This window comes from Lathamus discolor, chromosome 5 (genome assembly GCF_037157495.1).
Source record: "Lathamus discolor isolate bLatDis1 chromosome 5, bLatDis1.hap1, whole genome shotgun sequence".
NCBI lineage: Eukaryota > Metazoa > Chordata > Aves > Psittaciformes > Psittacidae > Lathamus > Lathamus discolor.
The window spans coordinates 121,818,068-121,844,872 of NC_088888.1; the positions used below are offsets into that span (position 1 = coordinate 121,818,068).

Consider the following 26,805-nt stretch of genomic DNA (forward strand, 5'->3'; position numbering starts at 1 on the left):
ACTGATTTAATTCCCTCTGCAAAGGTCAGTCCAAGGCCTGGCTGTACTAACCTCTGTGCTCTCCATCTGTCTGCACTCCAAGCCAGACACTTTCAATAGGTGATTGTGTGTTCATGGCTGGATACAAACACATTGAAATTGCCTCCAGGTCTAGCCTTCCACAAGCCTTTGCTTGGAGCCACCGTTGACCCTGGGGTAGCTGGTACCTATGGAACTTTACACTTGGCTGCAGCTTTGAAGTGAGGAACATCTGATATTTGCCATTTCCTAATGTTGTAAGCGCTGACGAATATTCGGCTTCATAAACGTGTCACTGTAGTGTCATAAACTCTTTATGCAGGTTTATTCTGTGACCCTTGAAACAGGATTATTTTTTTCAGCACTGGCAAAAGTATGATAAAGCAGAAATAACCCCCCAAAACCCTTACAGCACTTCACTTTCTCCAAAATGAGGACAAATGAAGCAACCGGTTGTTTGTGGACATCTTTATTTGATAGTCCAGGTCTTTTAGAAATCTTCTTCCATAAGCAGGGAATCCTTTAAAAATAATTGACAGGCCAAAATAAATATGCAATGTGCTGGTACCTGTTAGTCATTCTCTGCCTGCTTTTTTCCCCACTTCATGCTAAACATTTCTGAGTTCTCTTTTCATTTTAAGTGGGAAACGGGTTTATTAATCTGAATGCAACAACTAGATAAATGAGGCTGGTGACTGCTTTGAGCTTTCGATAAATATTTAGCTCGCTGAAACAGCCACCCACAGTAAATAGCACTTGCTCTCATGAAAAAAGACCTGTGCGTTCAGTGGAAGATGTACTTAATTTTAAAACGAGTAAGAAACCTGATTTTTTGCTTGGATTTAGACAGGAAGGAGGATATGGACTGATCCTGTTTTAATTTTAGGTGCAGGGTATAAAGGTAAAAGTACATAAAATGCCATGAAATAATTGAATGGCCTATGCTAAAACCCCCAATCAAACAAAAAAAGGCTCCGTGCAGCGCTCTTTCTCTCTGAAGTACTATAAGTCTTCCTTAGGTACAATGCTTATATAGACCTGGTTTTAGTAATTATTTTACATTCATAAACAGCTTCAAAAGTAAAAAAAAAAGGAGATCTGGTTTTGAACCAACAAAATCCAAACTGAAGGATTCAGAGGAACTCTCCACAGAGTATCTTGCCCTGTGTTGCCTCGAGCCTGCCTACTGTAAAATCACCTAAAAAGAGACAACTGCAAGAGCAATAGTACAGAGCATGACAAAGTAATTTTTAAGTCAGATTTTCAGATTTCTGCCTGTATTTCTCAGTGTAAATAACAGCCCTGCTAAACAAATCCTGATCTTAAATGATAAAGACTTTGTTTTCTTCCAGGTATCTTACGAAATCAGCTACTGCTCTGGTGCACGATGTGTGCTGATGAATCGGAGTATTTGCCTCTGGAGGCTGTTTCAGTGTCCCCGCCTTTTTAAATGAGAAGAAAGCAGGGAGAGCGTCTGTGCAGAGATCACTAAAAGGTTTAGGAAAGTGGTACAGTGTAGACCCCTGTTTTGTTCACTGTGATGCCTGACCCCACACCTCCATGCACACACTTCTGTTTGCTTCCCAAGAGTCCGCACTGGTGGCCAGCTCACCTTTTCACTAGGTTCAAGGGTTGCTGGAACGCCTCTTCTTTTAGCTAGTGTGCTTGGGTAAGCCATGAGGAATCACAGGGGAATGACCCAAGGAGTCACTTCTCTGTGAGATAACACGCAGCCTCGGCAGGTCCAGTCTCCCACCGGCCAAAGGAGCTTGTACATGAACTTGGGTTCTTTTGGTTCTTTTCACTGCCAGGGTATTTTTAAAGCAATGACTATTTGGGGGTACTGTTGTCTAGCTACAGGTGTATTAAGGTATTCATTACACCGACTGTTTGCTTTAAAATACTTTGTGGGTGAGCTTTTATTGCTCAGGAATGGCGCCAGATGGACAGTCCTGAGGAGCAAAGTCCTCACGCTATCTACAGAGCAGGTATGGCACAAGCAGTGGCACAGTTTCCCTCTTCTATCTCCCTCCGCCACCACCCTGATCTCAAGCTGAGGAGGAAGAGGGCACCCCAGAATCTGCCCCTCTGGGAGAACCTGCTGAGATGGTGGATTTGGAGACATTTGACACACACCTCCATGGGGCTTTTCCCCACGGCTACTTTTGGCAACTGCTTAAAGCATCCTCCTTAGAAGCTGAGGCAGGTTTTGGAGCAGTTGCTGTCTATGGCATGAATCCACACCAAACAAGCTTAACTAATGTTTCTGTCCCCACCACCTTGGGCTGTAATACACCTTTTTGATTCAGTCCTATCCCTTTGATTAGGGGAAGGGCACAGTTTCTAGCAGAGTTTGAGCAGGGGTGAGGAGCTGGTAATGTCCATCCTTGTGTCAATACTGGAAGCCATTCACGCAGAACAAAACCAGTTGTGCGTGGTTCTTAATGACAGGCCCTGTCCTTTGTTTGCATCTCACTGCTTATCAGATGGTCATTGTGGGCTGGTTTGTAACACAGAGGTACCGTCATAGACACTTTCCATCCCAAAGCCTGACTGGCTTCTTGCTTTCCTCAAAAACCAAGCTTCCGGCAGGCTGAAGAAGCCACCAGCCCCATCAGCTCTCAGGAGATGTGCTCATCTACCTGGCTGACACTCTGTTTTCCTAGTAGGGTCTAGGCCTGAGGCTAGAATGGCTTAGGCTTGGAATGGAAACTCTGATAAACCCTTAATATGACAATTCTGGCAACTTCCACCTAAGGGTGGTGTTCTGCTGTGGCAACTTCTTAATTGGGGAAGGACCACTCAAAATACAATGCTGCTCCGCTGTGGCTGCCACATCCCTGGCAGTGTTCAAGGCCGGGTAGGTCAGGGCTTGGAGCAACCTGCTCTAGTGGAAGGTGTCCCTCCCTATGGCAGAGGAATGGAAATGGATGAGCTTTAAGGTCCCTTCCAACCCAAACCAGCCTGGGATCTGTGGCTCAAAAAGGAAAACAAAAAGACAATATGGAAGTCTCATAAAAACGTGTGTTTTTTCACAGTGTAGTAGGGAATCCCGAGTTGGCCTCACACTGTGCTCTTAGGGGCTATAAGAGTTCCAGGGTTCAGGCTTACTTTGTCTCAAGGCATGCATTTTGCTCCTTGAAACAGAAAAATGCCACCAAAACGGGCAGTCAGTCTTCATCCTGCACTTTCTCATGTGTGAGACAGGACAGGCTCTGTCAAGCCACTGGATTCAAGCTTCCCCTAATACATTTCATTTTTATTAGCAAAGAAGGACAGGCGATTTGAATCTGAATGCTTCGAGGTGATCTGTATGTGAGGTGTAGAGCACCGAGGTGTGTGCTGTGATACAGCTATTGCCAGGAGCTCCCAGGCTTTGCATATGAATCTCAAGGCCATTTGCTGTGCCCAGCCCTACCAGGGGCACTGATGGAGATTAAAATGTGAGGGGTGCAGGCCATGCTTATGCCATTTGTTTTCCCTTTCCTGCTGTTGAGTTTCTAATTCCCCTCTTCCCTTACTATGTATTTATGCTCCTGCCAAGTTCTAAGGGAGCAGAAAAGCTGCTCCTCGTATTGTTACTACTTTTAAGTGGTGCTTTTGGTAAGTTAGTCTTTCAGAGAGGAGAAGGCACTGGACAGGCAGATGAAGACAACTGCGTTATGGAATTACTGCCTGACGTGTTTGTCCCGTGGGATGGAGCCGTAACAATTCACGGCTCTCCTGGCCTCGTGCTCCTTGCATAACTCCCTCCAAGTCAAGATCTTCCAGTTCATGTACTCCATGTGCCTGAAGCTGGCCGTTTGGTTGGAACCTGCACCCCAGGAATGCTCGTCCCTCCGATGCATAGCTGGTAGCAGCAGAGTGTTCTGGGCAGGTTGGCTGAGCTGCTGTTAGGCAAGAAATGGAACAAACAGGTTAAAAGAAATCTGGGTTCCCAGGGGCATAAAGCTGAAGGAGAGCAAAGAAATGACCCAGCTAAGTAGAAAACAAAAAGAGATGTTACTCGGTTCTTTCCTTGTGGTGTTTGTGTGGTGAGACCTGTCTTGGGGAGTGGGAGCCGCGCAGTGATGGTTTCCCCAGTGTAAGTGCTATGTCAAAGCTGGGTAACAGGCACCCTTCCCTCCTCCCCTCCTAGAACAAGTTCTGCGCGCTGCTTCACCCCTGTTTTGATGTCTCGAGGCACGCACAGATCTCAGGCTAGCTCTCTATCAGGGCCAGTTTCCAGAGTATCATGTGGGAAGCAGGATCAGACTTTTAATCCCTGAAATAAAAAAGGCTATCTCTTATTTAATGGGGGAAAAAAAAGAATACTTGGGGACATTTGCAGATAATTAAAAGGAAGGGCTTTTAACAGTGCGGACCAAGTCCTGACCTGAAGCACGGTGAACTGTACCGGTGCCTTTCGTACAGCCAGAAGTTTATGGTGTTCTGGAGTGTTGTTTATGTTACTATAAAAAAAGGTGAGAAAATACATTCAGTTACTTTCTGTTTCCCCTCATTGAGCAGATGGCAAGCTGTAGCTCAGATTGTTTTTTAAGCCATTTCACATTTTACTAATAAGTACAATATGCTTTTCAACAACAAACCCGCGCTCAGGCACTTCTGCAGAGGTTACGGGATTACTCAGGTAGCTCAGAAAGCAAAGAGTTTATGAACCCTGCTACATTACGAGGGCAAATGTTTTCCGGTTACTTCTCACGTGGTGGAAAACGCGAGCTGAAACCTCTCCTTTACTTCTTGTTTCAAATTATTCCTAATTTTGGAGGCCACAAATAACACACACAGCGTAGTTACTTTAACCACCTAGGGCTGGGATTCTTCCCCCCAGCTATGCTCCTGGTAGAACAAACCACGCTTTTAAAGGAGCTGCATATTCTGTATGTTTTAAGTGTATAATAATACGTGTAGATGGCCACTGGGAAAAGCAGAGAAATACTCAGGAGTTCTATATCAGGAAGTTTTGGTGCTTTGGAATGAAAACTGTTAACGCTGCTCGCACTGGAAAACTCACTGTTGCATCCGTGGTTTTATCAGAACCTGTTAAATCAGATGAGCACAGGAATAAGGACGAGTGGTTTCTGGTATTAATTGACACTCATTTTTAGCTGGCATGTGGTGGCAGGTCCTCCAAGCAAACCAGAGGCACAGATTAGAGCTGAAAGTTTGGGGAATGCTCTAAATCTTTGTAGCATCGCAGAGAGGAAGTGTAATATTAAACTGACAAATTGAATAGATCTGGGTTTTTTTTTTTTTCCTATGTAATTCACAGTTTCTTCCTATTAGTTGTTTTTTTTTTTTTACTATCCGTGGAGATAAAGCAAAACAAATTCCTCAAAACAGAGGGAAATATATTTCCAGGTGCCTCTTCCCATTAATATATTTCTTTTATACATATGTACTGTCAAATATCTATCTCCTTTCCTACGCTGCGTCTGCAGCCAGAAGTGTTGGCTATGCAAATGCTGCAGAGCCGACTCTTCCCATATGTGCTGCGTGCCTGGCTATAGATATGCAGGAAACCCTATATAATAATTAGAGCCTGCATATATTATCTGGTGATTATAATTTTACATAATCTGTTATCTAATCTCCCGGCTGGAATGCGATAGGAAAAACAACGTGGTTACGTCAGGATTCCTGGGGAAAATTGTTGCTTGTCAAAGTGGGTGTCCTCGGGATTGAAGGAGCACACAAGGGTGTTAAAGCAGAACCCGGTTGTGCTGGGCGAGGGGGAGAGGAGCAGAAATGAAGCAGAAGTGAGAAGATGAAGCGGCGAGCGAGGGTGTGTTGCGGGAGCCGCTGTTTCCAGCTACCGAAAGGCTCCGGAGCGGAGCGGGACGCGGCTGGAGCCGCTACCGGCGACCGGCGGGTGTGCTCCGATCCGAGCTTAGAGCTGAGCCGCTCCTGCCTTCGGCTTAAACAACGGCGGCATCAAACCAGCTCCACCGGGAACGGGGTGGGGAGAAAAGGGGGGGACGGGACCCACCGTAAAAACAGCTTAAACCCATCACCCGAGCAGGCAGGGAAAGCAACGCTGTGAGTTGCGGATAAGTAAATAAACCGGATGGGACCGCCAGGCATTCATTCCCAACGAACGGCAAGCTTTATAATTTCCAGGTGTTGGGGAAAGCCGTTGTCTTATAGTTTATAAATCCCTGCTGTCGGGAGGGAGGGAGGGAGGACGGGAAGGAAGGAGGGAGGGGGAGAGTCTTTGGAGGTGAATGAAATATCAAATCAGGAGGCTCTATGTAGATTTACGATTGCATAAGAGGCTCGATCATTTCCATATATTGAAATGTGCTGTCCTTTCCTCCACTGCCCAGCCCTGGGAGGGAGAGAGACGGCTCGATTCCGCCTTGATCAATGCTGACTGTGAAGCAAGGAGGAGGAGAGGCGGGGGGGGGACCAGGCTGGCACCAGATGGAGCAGGGTCTAGGGAAAGGTCAAGGTTAGCTCAGGCTGCTATTGAATCGGTTGCAGCCTCACAGATAGATCTCTGCCTCCGAGGCACCCACTGGGGCTTCTCAGAATCAAATCTAATAGAAAAGGCAGTCTCAGAATGAAATCGCTTCATCTGAATGCTAAAATTGTTATTAGGCTACATTAGAGAGATACTGGGCACATGATTACCAAAAAAGGAAGCATGCCTGGCAGTTGGGGACTGAAATAAAAGCTGTGAGTATGTTGATACCATCGGCAACGTGCGAGGATAATAGATAACAGGAGAGAGGGGCAGGGAGAGACCATGTGTGTGTGTAACGAACGGCTTAACGTATTGATGTGCCCGTATAGGATCATTTGTATATGTATATGTGTCTGTGTGTGGGTATATTTGTCTGTATGTGGACAGCATCACTTGACTTCATGCAGGTCCACCAGCAGCTGTGGTCCTCAGTGCTCCGGGGATGTTTGTTAAGTGGTTTGGATGGTTTGGATGGCAGCTATGGACCAAGAAGCAGGAGCTGACTTGAGTCACTTTGGTTTTTGATTTTAAGTCCTTTTGAAGGTGCAGGGCTCAGGAATTGTTCAGGGACCCTCTTTTTCTTTCCCTTCTCAGGCAAAACTCTGTGAGGAAACATTATTTGGTGTGTAGACATGTGCACACACCCCATATGTCGGACACAGGAGAGTGGCACAGCACGCGTGTATTTGGAACAGTGATGCTGTCACCTTTTGGAGATCAATGGGAGCTCTTCCCAGTTTCCATCTCCTCCGCATTCCTGCTTCCTTAACCTGCGGTGCAGCCATATCTTAAAGAAGGGCTCAGTCTTGTAAAATAAATGCTGGCTACACTAGATTAAACACGATGACTGCACTCCAAGGGTTAATAAATTTAGACTTAACAGATCATCCCAGCTTGATACAGCTACTATAGATGATTTAATATGCAGCCTAAGCAGGTTGACAGTCAGCTCACAGATGCAGATAAGATCAAACAGTCTCTTGATTCAATAGATTGAATGGTTGTACTGAGTGTCTGGAAGGTGAGTGACAGTACGTATATGGCAGGGGTTCTGGTGAAGAAGGGCTTCGATTCCCCACTGCTGTGCACTGCACTGGTTTTCCTTTTCTAGCAGTCAACCTTTTCCAGCAATCAAACCTGGAGTTAACATGAAAAAGAAATGTCTCAAATATAGTTCAGGAGAGTTATTTGAAGTTTCCAGTAATGAAAAGCTCTGTGCTTTAATAGTAATCACCATTACTACCACTAGTCTGCACTTCAGATTCCTTCTCCGTGGACAAGGCCATCGCCACCCACTCTGTCCCACAGGGAGTCTCCTGTCTGTCTGTCTGTCTGCACTCTGTCCCCTTCCCTGGCAGACCTGAATCCACAGAAAGAAAGTATTTTAGAAGCAGGACAAGGACACCTCACCCAAGTCACCAGCGGGGCTTGGTGGGTGCAGCCTTGCCCTGATGTGATCAGTGTCCGTCCATCCAGAGGCTTCAGCTGTAGGAACCCTCAACGGGGGTGCAGTGATGAAGACAGTTCCCCCTCTTTCTTTCTCAGCTATCTTGCTTTTCTGGCTTAAAAGTTAATGCCTGAAGTAACTCTTGTGTGGTTTATGTTTTCCTTCTTGCTCTCCTGTCCTATTTAAATGGGAATGTAAAGCAGTCCTGGTGGAGGCTGGCGAGCAATGAGATGACAGAGTGGTCTCTAACAACTTGTATTATTTGATCAAGAGTAACAGCTCCACCTGAGCCATTAGATTTTACAATATGAATACGTTTCCAGGTGATTTTAAAAATGCATATTATGCATGCAATAGACCATCACAGATCTGAATTGCATCTTAGCGTGTTACGTCACCATACGGAGAAGAGTATTTGTGTTAAAGTTACTGCACTTCTGAACACTTAAAAATCAGCCGCACTGTTTACTTGGGTGATTCTTTCTTTAAATAGCCAAATGCTCAGTCCATGGTTTTGATTAATGCTCTGCAAAAGGCTGGTGTAATAAGCTATGGTGCTTAGGATGTATCAGAGAGCAAACTTAGAATCCACCTCAGATCGCTGCTTCTGTGAGCTTTAAAATGGTCCCATGTACTTTTGCAAACCTGTGAAATACACTTTTGTTTTAGGTTGGAAACCAGCGGTTCCTTTCAATCCCTCAAATGCTGAGGCAGAAAAGAGAGCGCCTTGGTGTGTATTTCAGACCACAGATCCCTACGAGAGCATCCGCAGCTCGTCCGGAGTAGGTCTGCGACACCGCACAGGGATGAGCCGGTCATTTCCATGTTTAGAACAACCTCTCAGGTGAGCTGACGGAGGCACAAAAATCTTCACCTTATACTTAGAGAGAGGTGGTATCAAGCTGCCTGTGCTCTCAGGGCAAGCAAAGAGGACTCAACCCCCCCTTGGAAAGAAATGGAGAAGTGGAAAAGCCCACAAAGCCACGCACAGAAAGACCACGTGAGCGAGCGCCGATGCGGACATGAGTTGGAGACTTAGTGACAACCAAACGAGCCCCTTCCCTGCTCTGTGCCCTTGGCTGAGCCTTGCTCCAGGGGCCCCGCAGAGGCAGAGTCGCAGAGGGGGGAGCTCAGAGGGGTGGCCGGGCCCCCCCCCACCCCGCAGCGGCAGTGCCGCTTCTCAAGGCGGAACCAGCGAAACCAGTTATCTGGCAGCAATTTGCATATTTATGGTGCCTCCTGCCGCTCTCCGTGATTGCTTTACAGGCAGGAAAGGTAACAGAGAAATACATAACCCCCTCTAAAATGGCAAAGAGGCTCCTACGTGCGCAGGGGCTCTGATAGAAGAGCAAGCCCCTGGCAAGAAATCTGTTTACCAAACGTTTGTTGGTCTTAAGAATTGAAGGCAGTTGTGGGGTTTGGTTTTATTAAGTTCTGAGGATGCTCGGTCTGTGCAAAGTGCTAGAGACAAGGGCTGATCATTGCTGGGAAAAATAATTAGCCTCGTCATACTCGCCGAGTGTCTACGTCGAAGGAGGAGGCAATCCTCGGAGAACGGGAGAAGCATTCAATAGACACTTTAAAAGTCTAGTGTCATGGTACATATATTTTTTAGTCCCGCTCATAAGCAGTGTACAAATGTGCAGCGCGGCTTTGAATATAAAAGCTAATTAGGTCTCGATAGAGAACACTTTCCTTTTTATTGGCTCTGAGTACAACGGCTGTCTGAGATCCACCTCGGCTCCACTTTTGGCCTCCCTTGTAGGATCTGCTGTGGGTGTCCCCAGCACATCCCTATGTGTTCAGATACCTTCAGATCTGGGTACCATGAACCAGGGTGCCAGAGGTTCGTAGTTCACTCACCCTGCACCAAGGAGCCAAAAGGAGCTGTTCCAGAGCTGGGGATTGCAGTGGTCCCCATCTCTCCAGACTAAACTTCTCCCTGCTGTGGTGGGGACAGCACTTCAATGATATGGCCGGTATTTACCCTGCATTTACCTATAGCTCCAGTCACACTAAAACCTAAGGGTGGTGTGTATCAGCACAGCGATCTGTGGATCTCTCCCTCCATGTGTTTACACCTATTTCTCTCTCTGTCAGCACTCAGATGCTGTGAAACTTAATACGACGGGGCAAATGGAAGTCTGACTTGTGAATACATTCATTTCAGTATGGTAATATCAAACAGTGCACGTATTTCTGATTTCTGTATTTAATTTCCCTTGCTTTTATTTTTTAAATGCTGGGGAATAGTTGCTTGCTGAACAATAGCATTAGTACAATAACTTCCCCCAACCCCTGCATTCACACTTAATGCACATCAGCTTTCTATGTAACACCATACAATATACTTGCATGTTATTTTAATTGAGTGAAATCTTATTCACACTGGTGGTACAAAGCATTCTTTTCACTGCAGTCAGAATTCATACTCTACCATAAAAATTGTATGTGCTGACAATAACAAACGGTGGCAAAACTATCCGAGCTGCTCCAAAAAGTGGGCTCTTATCACAGGTTATTCACCACCGCTCCTGCTCCCCCTTGGTACTGTGTCTTTCCAAGCAGCTTTGGGCTACATAATCGTATATTCTTCCAGCTACAGAGTCGCATTAAAATATTACTGAGAGCATTCTAACAATTAAGCTGAATTTTTGCATAGAATAAATATGGCCAAGAAGAAAACCCACAGTAAAGCTGTAGTTTTTAAATGCAGGGGAAGATCTCTGCTATCTCCACAATTAATTCCTTTTCATCTTAGATCCTCACACAAACTGTGTCGTGTTCTGCAAAGCACGTGCATTTCCTCATCGCTAAAGGTAAAAGCTAAACCTAAATGTCACCTGAAGCAGCAGTGTAAAATGAATATAAAGAATGACCACTGTCTATGTTAAATTTCAGTTTGATGCCTTTGAAGTGACTAAAAGTCAAGCTCTAAAAAGCGACGTAATAGATGTGATTTACAAATCTAACAGCATGTTTGAGTACATGCTTACTTTAAGCATGGAAGTACAGACGATGTGCCCAAAGATAAATATGTGCTTAAGAATTGTGCAGTACCAAAGGCTGAACAGAGTCCTCTGCTAAGAGACATATGGAGCATGGTTAGGGGAGGAAAATACCCTTTATTATTGCACTGTCCTTCTCTGCTCTCCCTCACACCAAGTGTGCTGGGAAGAAGGAGCTGTGTTTGGCAGCATACAAGAAAACAGCTAAATCCTTCCTCATCCTTGTAGCAAAACTAATTTCTCAATGGAAATTACTTGGTTTTGATTGCTGATACTGGGTTTCTCAGATAAGAGAGTTATTTTTGTTATGCTGCTTTAAAAAATTGAGTTGGGATTTATTCTTCAAGACAAAGTGTGTGCAATTCCTTCATTTTCCCACCTGACACATCCAGAGTGGGACTTTCCAGATTCCCTCATAAGGAATTTGAGCCCCTTGGATCTAATCTCACGCAGAAGTGTGAAAAGCTTCTCCTTATGATCTTGAGAAGATCTTGTTCACGAACAGCCACTGTGCTAAAAGATCAGTAGTGACCCCACATTCTTTATTTGGTCAGGATCCAGCTCTCCTGCCCATCTTCACTTGGGATATGAAGTTGGGATACTTGGGAGATGAAGTGCTGGTGTTGGACATGTTGCTAGTTTAAACCTCGTGTTACAACGCTCTTTGTTCCTGGCTTGTCCCTGCAGGGCTGGGAGCCTGGCTTAGCCTTTCCTGTCCATGCAGCTTGCTCACTGCTTCTGAGCTTGGCTGCTTCTGTGCTTTGGGTGCTGTCTCCCCGTGGCCTGACTTGGCTGTAATTCTCTACCTTGTGCTTGCTGGGCATCTCCTTAAACTGAGCAGTTAGACAATGAATCAAAGATGTCAGTGACCTGTCTTTCTACTGCTCACAGGCTTGAAGATGGGACCTGCTTAGGTAAATGACTCAGGATCTTCACAGCTCTTGTGTTTCATAGAATCATGGGATGGTTTAGGTTGGAAGTGACCTTAAAGCTCATCCAGTTCCAACCCCCTGCCATGGGCACGGACACCTTCCACTAGAGCAGGTTGCTCCAAGCCCCTGTGTCCAACGTGGCCTTGAACACTGCCAGGAATGGGGCAGCCACAGCTTCTCTGGGCACCCTGTGCCAGCGCCTCAGCACCCTCACAGGGAAGAACTTCCTTATATCTAATCTAAATCTCCCCTGTATCAGTTTTAAGGCATTTCCCCCTCTTCTATCCCTACATGCCCTTGTGCCATCACCAGTTTCAGTGAGGCCAAAGAGTAGCCCTGATGAATGGCGGCTATGGATGTGTGGGAACATCTTGCTGAAGAGAATCTGGCATCTCACAGCACTTTTGTTTCACAATGACCTGCTCACAATACCCCTCAGTGAGTGAACCCCCATGCTGCAGCCTGGCTTGGTCAGTGAAACTCTTCTTGCAACGGATGGAGATGCTGCTCGTGAGTTCAGGCATGCAGTGTGGTGTTCCTGCTCTGTAACTGTGGTGAGGTGGGCATGGAGACTGTGGGTCTGGCCCTGTGTGAGCAATCTGTTGGTCATAGCCTGTGGCTCATCTTCCTAGCCCTTGGGTTTGTCATGGTTTTCTGTTAGGGTTAAGGGAAATTCCAAGTCTGCATTTAACTAACTATGTTCTTCAGCTTAGTGTGATTCGAAGTGATAAAATCCACCTCCGAGAAGTACAGAACTAGTGAAAGGTGTTCCGGGGAGCAATCTCAGTAAACCCCTTTGTAGCACGAAGTGATATTGAAGCTCAAAAGTTGAACAGCTCATCCATTTCGAAGTGATGCTAACGCACACGTGGGACTCACTTCCACACATTTTGGGGGGGAAGATGAAGCCCAAGAAGATGGAAAGATTGTGTGGAACTCAGCAAAGATAACCAAGTGACCAGTGCAGCTGGTGCACAAAGCAGTCCCCTGTTACGAGCTTTAACTCCCTCCTGTTTGAGGCACTCGTGTTACTTCCCTGACACATTTAGGACTCTCTTTTGAGACAGATTTAAGAGACATTTCTCATTCAGAGTCTCTTACTGGTGTATGGGTACATGTAGGTGGGCAAGTGTGGCATGTGTGCCTCAGGATCTCGGGGTAGCTGTAGCTTTAACGTGGGTTTATGCAGTTCAGTGTGGAGCTTCGGAAGAGCTGGAAGTACCGAATTCATACCCTAGATGTCACTAAAAGAAAAAAACATTAAACCCCATTAAAAATCGTTTTATAAAGGTCTGTGAATCAAGCAATGGGTTAGCCAATTATTCATAAGATAATTCCCTATATGGACTGACAGCTTGAGTCCCAAGTTTCAGCTCAATCAAATTTACACAGCCCAAGTTATAACCTCTCCAAGATGGGGATTGTAACAGGAGCGCTGACAGACCTTAACTACTGTGCCTCTTCAGTAACGAAAGCTCAACTGTTCCACTCGTGCGGTGGCTGCTGGTGCTGCTATAATTAAGACTGTATGGATTTGCATTATAGGTCAAGTTCTGGGAGGTTGGAAATGCACAGAGTTTAAATCATCTTGGCTTGAAACCTAGGGTGGAAACCGTCAGGGGTGTGTTACGTGTTTACTTACAAAGAGATAAATTAAACACATGAATCGACAAATAGCAAGTACCAGAGCGGCACAAAGCAAAACCAGTTTGGCTGAAATCAAGCATTTGATTAAAAATGAGATTTGATGGGCATTTACTAGTGCCTTCCTCTGCCTGCCCACACACAAGCAGAACTCTTTGTATGCTTCCAAGGACGGGTTTTTTGCCATTTGAAAGTCTGTTTCTTGAGTGCTTTGTGCCATTTAAAGTCATCCCCATGCTGTCCAGTCAAGGTTCAGAGCTGTGCTGTGCTTGGTGCTGTGTGAGCACAGAGGCAGGCTGAAATCCCTTGCTGAAACCCATAGGAAAAGCATTCCCAAGTCAATGGGTTTATTCCGGGTCCTGCCGATAAGGAGATCTTTCACCTGGCACTCAGATGTTTGTGATCCTGCAGGGACACAAGTAAGCGCTTGCAGAATTAAGGGTTTATTTTAAGCCTTTATTAAGAAAGGGAAGGAAAACAGTAAGAAAGGGGAAAGGAAAAGCGGCGTGCCCAAGTTTCTCATGCAGGGATACTAATGCACGTAGCACTTCTAGAACGTGCAAGCGCTCTGCTCGCCCATGGGGAGCCAGCCTGGGGTGAGATAAGAGTTCCACCCATGTTGCCTGCGGCTGATTGAGACTATCAAGAGGTGTTGGGGTGGATGTGCCGTTAGGGAACGCAGCCCAGCGCCCCGGAACTGGCAGAACTGGGAATCTGCATTTGGTCCCAATGTTCCATTCCGAGCTGGCAAGTGAGATTCCAGCTCCGGATGAGTGACAAGTTGGAGCTTCGAAGCAGGAACACTTGCCCACCGAAGCTGCAGAACTCATCCACTGCCAAGTCTGCCAAGAGATTAGCATAGGCAGGGAGTGGTGGACGGTACAAGCTGTGTTATGCTCCTTTGGGTCCCGCTTGCCTGCCTGCATGAGGGAGCAAGGCCACACTCCTCAGTTACAATCAGTATTGTGTCCCTCTCTACAGCAACCTCTAAGCATTTCACATTGAGGATCATAGTGTTTCTCAGGCAGAAAGCTGGGGGACCAGAAGAGGGACAGATACTTTGGGGCAGACTTAAGTAGTAAACTTAATTTTTACAGTGTGAATGCGCTCACTTGGACACTGCCTTTCAGCTGCAGGTTACAGCCCCTGCCCTGGGGCAGCACAGTGGGATGGGTGCCCATCTCTGCTCTCAGATGCTTCAGGGCACCAGCTGGTGTCTCTAGGACAGGGACAGAGGTGGGATGGATGCTCAGCTAACAAAGCAAGCCCTCTCTGAGGTTGGCTTCCCCTTGCAGGCAGCCTGAAAACCACCATGGCCCTGGTTTTAGTCCATGTCCACATGCATTGGAGATGTGGGGCTACATGTCCGCTGTCTGACTTTGCTCTGGGGCTGGGGCTCCATCCATGGGCAAAGAGCAGCTGATAAGGTGGTTGGGGGGGCGAGAGCAGCTCAAGGTGCAGCAGCAGGATTGCTTGCGGGGCGCATCATTGGGCAAAGAAAGGTTGTGGAGGTGCAGAAGGCGACACAACCATTTGAGTCAGTCCTCAGAACCCGATCGCTGCTGGGTCATGTTCAGAGCTGGCCCTAGGTTTGTTCTCACCTGCCCTGCTTATCTGCCAGTGTTTCTAGGTGTTGGCAGCCCATATATTGGGCACTTGTACCTGGTTTTACCTGCCACATTCACCAGGTTCATTGGTATAAGCGAGCAAAGTGGCACCACGTTGGCATAGGTGTAAAGCTAAAGATGCTCTGTGCGTGAGAGCGGTTCTGCTGAAAGCAGAGGGGATGGTCCAGGAGGAGCACAGCAACGGTGGGGTCCCCTGAAGTGCCCTGGCTTCAGCTGCACCCCGAGGCTTTGCCTTTGCCACCGGGGTGAGCTCAGGGGCTGCTCAGCCCTGGACAAACCGGGACAGTCCCCATGGGGCTGAGCCTGTTCTCCCCATCCCCAATTCTTCCCCTGGGGTGTCCGCTGCTTTTTCTGGGGGTACCGTGTCTTGGGAAGGGGGGAACCCGGTTCCCCATCCCCGTTCCTGCAGCCAGGGACACTCCATCACCCTCCCCATCACCAAGGCAGAGCCCCGGCGCCGGGGCTGAGGCTGTAGCAAACTCCCTCGCAAGAGCTGTTTGTTGACCACATTCACGTTCCGAGCCCTGAAGCTAAAAGCACTTTACACCATAAAATAAAAGCACTGTCTTTTTTTCTAAAAGGTTACGTCTGGAGGCCACGCTGCTCATACTTCATACAGAAAACTACTGAAAGGGCTATGAAATCCTCTATGATTTACACTCCCTCTCAGTGCATTAGGATATAGATCTACTCGACTCTAAAAATACTGTGCAGTTTCTAACCGACGTGAATATATGTGCATTATTTCAGAAAGTCTGTTAGAAAACTTGTCAACACATTATAAAGCATAAACCAGGGCTCGGCCATTAAATACAGAGATCAGAGACGGAATATATACTGCAGGAAGTACTGGGAAAAGTCCCTTCCATTCAAAAGAGGTCTATTAGCTAAAAGTTTACACACAATATACACCAAAGGGTTTAGAGCGAGCCCGCGGACCGTAATTACAAGGCATAAATGGAATCAGCGAGGGCTTTACGGTCCCCGGCGCAGTTAACTGGGGCTGCCAGAGAATCATCTTAATATTGTCATAATTTATTGCCCACCGAAAAGCCACATCAAGGACTGTAAATACAGTTACTTGGTGTCCACGACCGCTCGTTAAAACCACCTCGGCTCCCTTCCCCTAAAAACCCCATCAAATCAAAACCCACCTGCATTATTAATCTGCGGTCGTGCCGTGTTAAAAATGTCTTCTGATTCCTTTTCTTTCCCAAAAGGTTTGTTATCTGCCGCCAATCCCATGGAAAGGGGGGGGGGATAGGGACGGGGGGGGGGGAGCACAGCACCGCTGCCAGCACATGCTAATAGGGATAATTCTCCAGCCAGGCTGAAATATTGTGGGATATTTTATTTTTGTCGTGTTTAAGGCAGCGAAGTTTCCATTGAATTCGAGGCATTTTTACGGAGCTGGAATTAAGGGCACGCTAATGGTAGGCACATCCTCGCTGCCATTCATGAAAGCAGCTGTAAAATTAGCTCCTGACTGTAAGGTTTTGAGATGCGGTCGAGGAAGTCACCTCTGGAATCTCAAAAGCCGGCGCGATAAGAAGCCCGGTTTAGTTGTAACCAAGTGCTTAATTTGCTATGATTTTTAAAGAGCGAATCAATGCAACGCTGCCTGTTATTCCTTGGGAATACCCACGGGCAGGTATTCTCCTGCTGCAGGTTGGCTTCCGAGAGCGCACAACTGCCTAATGAATTGTAATTCCGAGGACTGTTAACTGCGAACCGCAGAACCTTTCAGGGGTAATAAAGTCATTACTTTTTACACTGCAGCCACCTCGCCAAGCTTCAGACGTGCTCTCCGATATAAATCACACCCGGGTCGCTCTCCGGTATACACACACACACACACACCTGCCTGTGCAGGCACGGTTCGCACCGGCAACGCGTATCCTTCCCGCTTTCCACACTCACCCTTACAGCACCCATGGGTGCACCCGGTGCCACTCCGCCTCCCCGCTCTGTACGGGGAGGAACGCGTCCCGCACCGGAGCCGCCCGTCCCCTCGGTTCCCGGGCGGGCGCAGCTCAGCGCATACAACCTCGGTCACGGTGCCGGGCGGCCGATGCCCCCCCCACCCCGGCTCTCTCGTCCCGCTCCGTTCTCGCCGTCTCCCTCTCCGCCTGCTCCGTCCTGGGCACGGGTTGATCCCCTCGCACTCCCGTCGCAGCCGCACTTCGCTCCGGCCGCCCGTTCTCCTCCGGAGCTCGTTTCTCTCGCACAACCTGAGCCCTCCCCGTCGCCGTCTCCGTCTCTCCGGGTGTTTTCGGCCAAGTTGCAGCTGCCGCATCCTCCCAACTCCAGACACTTCTCGGTGCCTCCCGCCGCCTCTCCCCCTCCCCAGTCCCCCCGCCCTCCGCCGGTGCCAGCCCGCCGCAGCCCCGCGTTTCGCTTTCGTTAAGACACCGCGGCTGCGGGCAGGGCAGGGAATGCCGCCGGGGGAAAGGAAGGGGGCTCCGGGCGGGAGAGAAGCCGGCGGCGAGGTCCCGCCGCCCCTCTCCTCCTGCGCCCGGCCCCGCTGCGCTCCCGCGGCCGCCGGACTGCGCTCGCTGCTCCGGCGGGGCAGGCGCAGCCCGGGTGGGAGCCGGGGCACAGCCCGCTGCTCCCCGCCGAAGTCCCCCTTGGGCCCCGGCCCCCTGCGCCCCGCAGCTCCCCGCGGGGCCGGGCCGCAGCTCCCGGGAGGAGGAGGGGACTCCGCCGGGCGGGGAAGGTGGGGGGGGGGGGGTAAAGGAGGGAGCGGGGAAGCCGGGAGCCGGATGGGGCCCCCCTTGCTTTTTGGGTGGTCTCCGGTCCTACCTGGCTCCCCCCAGCTCTCCCGCCGGCTCGGCGCATCCCGAGGCCAGCCTTGCCCCGCAGCCCTCCGGCTCCGGCTTCACCGAGGCTTTTCCAGCGGGGACGAGGGGGGTGTGTGTGTGTCTGTGTGTGTCTGTGTGTGTGTGCGCGCTCCCTCTCCCTTTTCCTCCCCTCTTTCCCCGCGTGTGCGTGTCCAGCCCCCCCGCTTCCCTCGCCCCTCTCCCGCTCCTCCGCGGCCACTCGCGGCTCCGGCCGCCGCCGCCCCCCCGGCCCCTGTCGGCAGCGTGCGCCGGGCGGCCGGTGCAAACCCCAACCCCCCCCCCCCCCCTTTGCGCCCCCTCCCCTCTCCCCCCTGCGATCACTGTCCATTGGCTTGTCCTGCTCTCTTTTTCATGTCCAGCCCCTGATGAGTGTCCATTGGTGTTGCCTTCGCCTTCCCTCCTCCCCTCTCCCCGGCTTGCCCTGCCCATGTTTTGTATGTCTCTGTCCATCCAGGCTCCTGACGTTCAAGTTCGCAGGGACGTCACGTCCGCACTTGAACTTGCAGCTCAGGGGGGCTTTTGCCATTTTTTTCATCTCTCTCTCTCCTTCTCTCCCTCTCTCTCCCTCTCTCTCTCCTCTTTTTTTTTTTTTTTTTTTCCTTTTTCCTTGCACAAAAAAAAAAAAAAAAAAGAAAAAAAAAAAAAAAGCCATGACTGCTATCCCACAATTCATCTTCCCTGCGCCATCTTTGTATTATTTCTAATTTATTTTGGATGTCAAAAGACATTGATGAAGATATTTTCTCTGGAGTCTCCTTCCTCTCTAACCCGTCTCTCCCGATGTGAACCGAGCGACTCACAAGCCACCGAAGCCACCAACCCACCATGTCGCGCCGCAAGCAAGGCAAACCCCAGCACTTAAGCAAACGGGAATTTTCACGTAAGTAACGCGGAGAGCAATTTGATTTCATTTGCATTTCATGGCTTTAATTTAATTTTTTTTTTTTATTTCTTTTAATTCGAGAGCGGGAGGAAAACGGGAGGAAAAAGAAAAGGGGGGGGAAAAAAGAAAAAGTGGGAGCGAGTGAGCGGCTCGGGTTCGCAATGAACTCAGCGCGGCGCGGGGTTCGCGGCATTCCGCTTAATTTCTCCGTCTCTCATTTAAGCACCTTGATCACTTTTCCTCCCTCTCCGCTCCGTGCCCCTCGCCCGCCGGCGCGCACTCCTTCCCTCCCTCCTTCCCTCCCGCTCCGCTCCGCTCTCCTCCCGCTCTTTGGCGGCAGGAGCGGGCGGCTCTCGCCCCGGCACCGGTAACGCTGCGAGCGGGGCAGCACCGCTCCAAAGTGGGAACGAATCCCAGCGGGAGCGGCGGACACCGCGGCCGGCCGGCAGCGGAGCGGCGGTGGCAGAAAGTCCGGCGGCCGGAGCCCCGCGCCGCTCCCCCCCGTCCCCTCGCCCGCCCCGCAGCACCCTCCGAGCCGCAGCCGAGCGCAGCCGGGTCGCGCCGTTCTCCCCCTTTTGTCTCCGCGCTGCCCGTCCGTGCGGGGCTCCGCGCCCCGACCTCGCCCCGGTTCGGGTTGGGGTTGGAGGAGGAGGGAGGCGAGGGGGGGGGGGGGGGGGGAGAAGCACCGGAGAGCCGAGGAGCCGGGAGCCGTGCGGCGCCGGGAAGAGGGATGGAGGGATTCCCTGCTCGCCCTCGCTTCGCGTTCTCCCGCTTCTTCGCTTACTATTTTTTGGAAGATTTTCAAAAAGAAGAGAAAAAAAAAAAAAAAAAAAAAAAAAGGAAGAAAAAAAAAAAAAAAAAGAAGTGGAAGTGGATTTTGATTGGGAAAAATCTCGTGTCTGAATGTTTACAAGCACCGCGTGTGCGGGGAGCCTCCTGCCAACAAACACAGGCGAGAGCGAGCCCGGGCTCAGCGCACACGCACTCATCCTCATCCTCATCCCCTCAACCCCAACCAACCGCCCTTCCTCGCCGCCGCCGTTCAACCCCCGACCCGAACCCGCTCTCTCCGGGAGGGGGGGGGGGGGGGGAAATCCCCCCCCCCCTCCAAACCCCGAGCTCCGTCCGCACCGTTCGCAACACAAAAAACTCTTGCGGCTCCGCTCCCTCCCTCCTTTCCCTCCCTGCCTTCCTCCCGCCGCCGCCACACACACCAGGGCGAGATGCGAGATAAGCGGGAGCGCTCTTTGCACAACAAAAGGCAACTCGAGCTGGAAAGGTTTGGGGCGAGGGGGGTGGGAAGGAAAGGAGGAAAGGAGAATTCCCCTTTTCCTCGGGATGAGCCTGGGGGGGGGGGGGGGGGAGCGGGAATCGCTGCATGCTTCTCGCTGCTTCCCCCCCCCCCACCTTGTGTTTTCCTCTTTCTTGTCTCTTTTCCCCCATTACTCCCGGCGGGTTTTGTTCCCTCCCAGGGATGGCAGAAAAACCCAGGGTGATTTCTTCCTGCCGGCGCTGCCCGGCTCTCGCTTCTCTTCGCGACGGAAAACACCCCATAAACTTTGCGGTGTGTCCGTGTGTGTGTGTCCCCGCTTCCTACCCAGCCGTTTACAGCCGGGGCCACACCGACCCCTTGCCCCGAGGTTTCCCCACACGCGGGGGGGGGGGGGATCGGCGGGCTCATTCCTTCGCCCCCCCGTTGTTTTCTCCTTCTTTCCCCGCCACTTCTCCGGGTTTTGATTCCTTTTGCATGGCCCAGCGCTGCGTTGCGGTTTCATCACCCCCGGCACGGTTTTGGGGGTGCGATCCCCCCCATCCCAAAGTGGGGTCGGGGGGGGGGCGTGGGGGGGGGTGGGTGGGTTGGGGGTGTCTTTATCCCGCAACCGGCGGGGAAGGGGGGGGTGTGAAAAGGGGATCACAAGGGGGATGAGGGCAATGGGGGGGACCTGGGCTCCGACCCGCATCGGGAACATGCGGGATCTCCGCGGTTCTCTTCCGCCGAGACACCCGCGGAGTTACCGCACGTGTGGGGTGAGAGCGGCGGCGGGGATGGGGATGGGGGGGGGCGGCGAGAAGCGCTCCGGGGATAGGGAAAAGGGAAAAGGGGGGGGGGGGGATGTGGGCCGGGATATGGAGGTAGGGGGGGTGTGGAGGGAAGGGAAGGGGAGGCCGGGCTGAGGGAGCGGAGAGCCGGGGGGATGCGGTACCGGAGCCGCCTGCGTGCCCGTTTCTGTCGCTAGGAGGCACAGCGAGATCAAACAACCGGGCAGCCTCGCGAACTTGAACCCGGCCGGTTCCTCCGTTGCCTCCCGGCCGGCAAACACCCCCCTTCCCCTCCCCTCCTTCTTCTTCTTCCCCTCTTTCTATTCCCCCCTTCTTCTTCTTCTTCTTTGTTCTTAATTTTACGCGGAGTTTGCTTGCTCCGGTGATGCTTGTGGTCCTCCGCTTCGGGTCTTCATCCCCGCTCCGTAGCGTGTTGGGGGTTCCTATTGTACCCCCAAGTCGCTGTTTTTCCTTGGATAGCGTGATGCCAGGACACAAACTTGGGATTAAACAGCTTCTTCTCCATCCTTCCCACTGTACCATGCGGGGAAATGCCCCGGCAGCGCATCCGCGCTGCCGGGGCATTTCCCCGCATGGTACCGTGGTATCCCCCCTCCCTTTACTCCATCCCCCCTTGCACCTCCTTTCTCCCGACATTCCCAAATCCATCCCGCTTTTGCCAGAGAAACGGTTGTTTTAGTGTCTGAGGAAGAAGAAGCTGAAAAGACACGTTGGTGGGGAAAAAAAAAAAGGGCATTTTGCATGAAAAATAGGGACGGATGATTAGGGACCCAGGCAGGCAATTGCGATCGCCCCGGAATTCAAACAGACTCCGTGTTGAGACCAGGTGAATTGTATCCCGGCGTTCCAAATGTTATATTTTGTTATAAAAGTAGCAATAATAATTAAAACATCATTTTTTTTGGGGGGGGGGGTGGGTTTGCATCAGGAGCCAAGTGTTTAGCACGGTGCCAGCCGTCTTTTTCCCAGACATTAGTATATATAATTCTTGTTAATTAGCAATAATTTACGTTAAGAGCAGAGAAAACGTCGAGGTTACAGCTTTTATATCTGTACATTTGATCGTCTTGTTATTTCCAAGAACTTTGCCTCCTATAAAATTAATTAGGTGAAATGTGGAGGTGTAATCAGCAACCTCGGAATTACCGCTCCGTTTCCTGGTTCTGATTGTAAATCAGCCCCGCCGTCGGTGCAGACTTTTAAGCAAAGTCCTGTTTCGGTTTTAGCTCTTACTTTTAACTGCCTGGTGTCGAAGCAGCGGGTTACCTTCCCCTGCTAAATAATACTGACAGCGTCAGGAAGAAATCAGGCCGCAGGAAAACATTATAATTGAGTCATGATTATGCAGAGCTCCTCGCTAAGCCAGTGGTAAGGGGAATCCGGGTTATTCCTTGTGCTGCGGAGAGTTGGTGGAGCTGGAAGTTGCCTAGCGCAAAATACCTTTTGTCTGCCGGCGTGCAGCGAGCCACGGCTGGAATTGAGTCCTTTGCAATCGTTTTCCCTCCCTCGCTCCGAACGCAAGGAGGGAAAACGCCGTGCCCGGCGATCCCGCAAGGAACACCCTGCTCCTCTCCCGGCTTCCCGAACCGTGTGCCTCTTCCCCTTGTCGCTCTGCTGAGTTTAGAGAAGAAAACCCCGGCGATGGAGACATTGTTTTTATTAATACGAGTGTAACCTTCATATTCCTGTGGTTGACCTTACGTTAAATTAGAAGTAGTACCAGAGGCGAGGAATGATGGGCTCGGATCCCCGTGTCCTACTTGGGGCTGAGGTACGGCGAGGTAGCGTGCTCTTTCAGTATTATTTTACACGGCACAACTGGGAGCTACTCCAGATCTTCCTCCTCAATATTGAGCCGAGGAAGGGTTGGAATAAATTTAACCTGAGTTCAGTGGATTTTTTGCACTTTATCAAAATCAGTTCCAATATCGCGCAGTCAAATTAAAATCTATTTTTTGATTCTCTGTGGCTTTAAGTTCATTAAATGGGAGATTGGCAGCCAGCTAAAGAAGGTCAGGCTCATTAACTGTTTAGGAGGTGTATTCCGGCTCACTCGCTGTTACCTGGCACTGTTTTGAGGTGGGTTGGATTTGTAGTCCCCTCTCCCTCTGCTCGCTGCTGTTAACGTGTTGTATTGCACAGAGAGAGCAACACCAACACGCTCTTGGTACCTGGGATTTTTTTCCCTCATGGAAAGCAATAGGGATAGAGGCTGCGCTCTGATTTCCAAGGTGTTTCTCTGCAAACTTAACCCCCCAAAATGAATAACCCAGCAGAAAAGAGCCGTGTCTGCCTCGTTAGAGCATCCGCTGCCGATCCGGTGAGCACAAACAGCTTCCTAACGAAGCTTTTTGGAGCTCATTCAGGAAAGCTGTCAACTTTGACAACCTTAGGCAGAGGTATTTCGAGTTTAGAGAAGGGCCTTCACGCTGCTGCGAGGAAACGAGGCAGGCGCTTGGCCACACTCATTTTTAGATGCTGAGGGCCACCGGTGCTGAGAGGATTTAACCATTCCTTTATTTCAGCATGGAAAAAAGGCAAAAAACCACAAATGGCTTTCTGAAGCACTAAAAAATATCCCACCTGCACAATAGCTTTAGGTGGACTGGGTGGTGAATTTGGTATTCATTTGGGGAGCAGATGAAGAGTGCGAGGTGCCTCCCCCTGCCCCGCAGGCGCTTCTGCTGCAGTTGCTGTTGATCACTCTGGTTTCTGCCATCCACCTATTCCGTATTTATTTGTCTCATCCCTTCCCTAACCCCCCCCCCCCAGTAAATAACTCCTGGCTTTTGGGATCTTACATTTGGAAGCTGCAGAGGGGCTGTTGGAGGGATGGCGGCACCAATACCTACGTATAACGTAGGCACGTGCGTTACGAGGGCTGCGTGTTCCCCGTGTGTTGGTGCCGGCGCGTGGCTCTCCCTCTCCTTTCTCTTACACACACCAACACACGTGCTGCTTGCACGGCCTGCGTTGGGGACGTGTGGTATCTGTACGTTAGAGCACCTTTTGTCTGCACCCGCGTAGGTCAGGCTGCTGGGTTTTACAAAGTGGGTCTAGGCTGGTGGAAAACACGCACCCGTGAGAGCGCGTGCAGTGCTTTGAGCATGGAATCCGTATACATGCATAATACACCCAGCAATCAAGCGCCGTGGTCGTGCCTCCTCGTAGCACCGCAAGAGTTTTGCGGTGTATTCCTGCAGCCTCTTCGTTTAATCTGAGCACCGAATCGTTCGATCGAGCCAGATCTGTCCTCGTGCAGAGGCAGAGGCAGTGCTGGCTCCCCGAGTTGTGCCTGCTACAGCTGCAAACCCCCTTCCCTGTACCCTCTGAATCCACCTCCCCGCTGCCGTGCTGAGAGCTGTGCTGCATGGGTTTAGCTGGGGGATGGAGGTGGTGAGCAGGGTGCAGTATGCCAGGAGAAGGAAGGGGCTCGGTGCCTTTTTCCCTCGAGAGCTCTAATGATTCTCCTTTTGTTTCTCAAACTGCAGCCGAACCTCTTGAAGCCATTCTCACTGATGACGAACCTGAACATGGCACATTGGGAGCTCCGGAAGGGGACCACGACCTCCTCACTTGTGGCCAGTGTCAGATGAACTTTCCGTTGGGGGACATTCTTGTTTTTATTGAGCACAAACGGAAACAATGCAATGGCAGTCTCTGCTTAGAGAAGGCTGTGGATAAGCCACCTTCACCCTCACCAAGTGAGCTGAAAAAAGCATCCAATCCCGTGGAGGTTGGCATCCAGGTTACGCCAGAGGATGACGATTGTTTATCAACGTCATCTAGAGGAATTTGCCCTAAACAGGAACATATAGCAGGTAAATTAAAGCAAGGAGAAGCGTTTGCGAGTTCGTTTCCGTTTCAGTTGCCAACGTAAGCGTTGTTCGCAGTTGTAAAACTGCCGGTGTCTGTCTCTCTGTTCTGCTCGACGTGTTCAATACACCCTGCCTTTGGGTTAGTGGGGAGCCGGTATTCCCTAGTGCCTGCGCAGAGGCAGGAGCAACAGGCACGTGCCGTGCCAGCCGGTGGTTCGAGTGGCATTGTTTGAGGCTGCTCTCGTGATGTGCCTGTATTGTAGTCACTGTCTCCCGGTGCCTCGCCTGCCGGGGAGGAGGTTTCGGAGCCGGCTGTGCCATCCAGCGAGGAGCTTCCGAGCCTTTGGCAAAGGCAGGGGTTGAAAGAGTTAACCGAGCATCAGCCAGCCTTTGGTTCCATATTGGCTGTCAGCAGCGTATGGACTGTAATTAAACACAGCCCCATGGCAAAGTGACACCACCGACCTTGACTTTAAGATGCCATTTTCGACTGGCCAGGCCAGAGTAGAGAGGGCAGTTGCTGAAGCGCACAGACGTGCTTATTCGGAAAGTTTAAGGGCATGTTGGATATTTCAAAAGGTTGGTTTGACAGGAAAGGCTGCTCTCTGCAGCCTGCCTCCTCAGCCCGATGATAAATGCTTCGCCGTGCTCTCCCTTGCCTCTGATGTGGTTTTGACAGATGTATCTTGATTTTGTTTGCGGTTTACACAACCACATGTCAGCCGTACGGGTGTCCGAGGCACCGCTCTGGTTCGGGCAACAGAACGGTGCGAAATGTGATTTAAAAAATAACAACAAAAAAAAAAAAAGGGGAAATAATCCCATTTCTTAGCGTGATTTTGAGTCCTTTCCTTTAAACCCGAGAGCCGTTGCGCCGCGCAGGTATTTTCACATGGGAGGTTAGGAAAACCCAGAGTGTTCCACGTGAAAGAAAACCCCAGAGCCCTGGCAGTGTAACAGGACACGCTCTGCTTTGAGAACCCTGCTAGTAAACAACAGTCCTGCCCGTTCGCAGCGAGCGTTGCAAATCACTTCAGACCGCGCCGCTGCTACCGGGTGAAAGAGGCGAGACCGCGGCGTATGCACGCCAGCAAACACCCCATCCAGTCCCAAACTCCCCTTCCCAGTGAGGGCTGGGATGTGGCGCTGCCGGTCCCTGCCTTTGGGGAGCCCACAGGACCGCTGAGGGTTGTCAGAGGCACGGTACATCATCATCACACGATGGGCTGGAGCTTGTCTTGGGCTTGCTTTGGCCACAGAGTTAAACCATAATTGGGCAGTAGGCGAGGGGAGGTTTCAGTGCGATGCTCCTGCGGCCTCTCTGGCCTCCGAACTGGGCATCAAATCGTGCTGGGGAGGGAGCGATGCAGCTCTGGAGGCTTTGTGGTGGCAGCGAATATGCACGCGTGTATATGCACATGTATATATGCAAAGCCATGTGCGCGCACACGCATACGTCATGCGAATGAGTATATGCTAGTTCTGCAGGGTGATGGGTACTGCTTTGAGTACTTGTTTAAGAGGAACCAGAAGCTCAGCTACTGCTGAGCCGCATTTTGAATGAGACTTAAAAAAACCACCCCAAGAATCCCTCCTATTGCCCATCCCAGCCAGATCCGACGGAAAGCGAGAGCCGAGGCGCAGGGCATGATTAATGAAGCGGGGTCCTAGCGGAAGGGATTTGTAGTCTTCCGAGCTCTGGAGCCATCCTAAATCACCAAATATGGAGGAGCAGCAGCGTGATGTAACGCTGTATTTACGCACGGCGCCGCTCCGCTGAGCAGACAAAACACAGTGTCTGTCAAGCAGGAATGAAGCACGCTCTCCTCCCCTGGGCCCGGAGCGGTCCCTCGGCCGCAGGGATGGGGAGCTCTGTTGCTCTGGTGGTGCTTGGCACATGAGGCTTGGCCATATCACCCTTCGGTGGTGTGAAGGGAGAAGGGTTTGATGTCGTGGTGCTGTTAGTTCGGAAGAGGCTGTGGTTTTAACGGACTTTAACGGTTCGGTGAGCAGTGGGTATGGAGAGGTGCGCAGCGGCCTCATCCTGCTCACTCCTGCAC

General features: G+C 50.6%; 1 protein-coding gene across 38 annotated transcripts in view; it reads left to right on the forward strand.

The window, feature by feature from the left end:
- BCL11A (BCL11 transcription factor A) overlaps window positions 1-26,805 on the forward strand; it is a 148,161-nt gene that overhangs the window by 55,851 nt on the left and 65,505 nt on the right. For 29 of the 38 annotated variants that reach the window (XM_065682423.1, XM_065682417.1, XM_065682421.1 and 26 more), the window contains 2 exons: window positions 8,601-8,775; window positions 24,419-24,748. In XM_065682423.1, the coding sequence (XP_065538495.1) occupies window positions 24,520-24,748 (229 nt within the window). In that variant the 5' untranslated portion in view covers window positions 8,601-8,775; window positions 24,419-24,519. Of the gene's footprint in view, window positions 1-8,600; window positions 8,776-17,881; window positions 18,864-19,990; window positions 20,146-20,302; window positions 20,431-21,920; window positions 22,296-24,418; window positions 24,749-26,805 lie in introns of those variants that run through there. The other 9 variants (XM_065682442.1, XM_065682438.1, XM_065682405.1 and 6 more) reach the window with 8 other exon arrangements.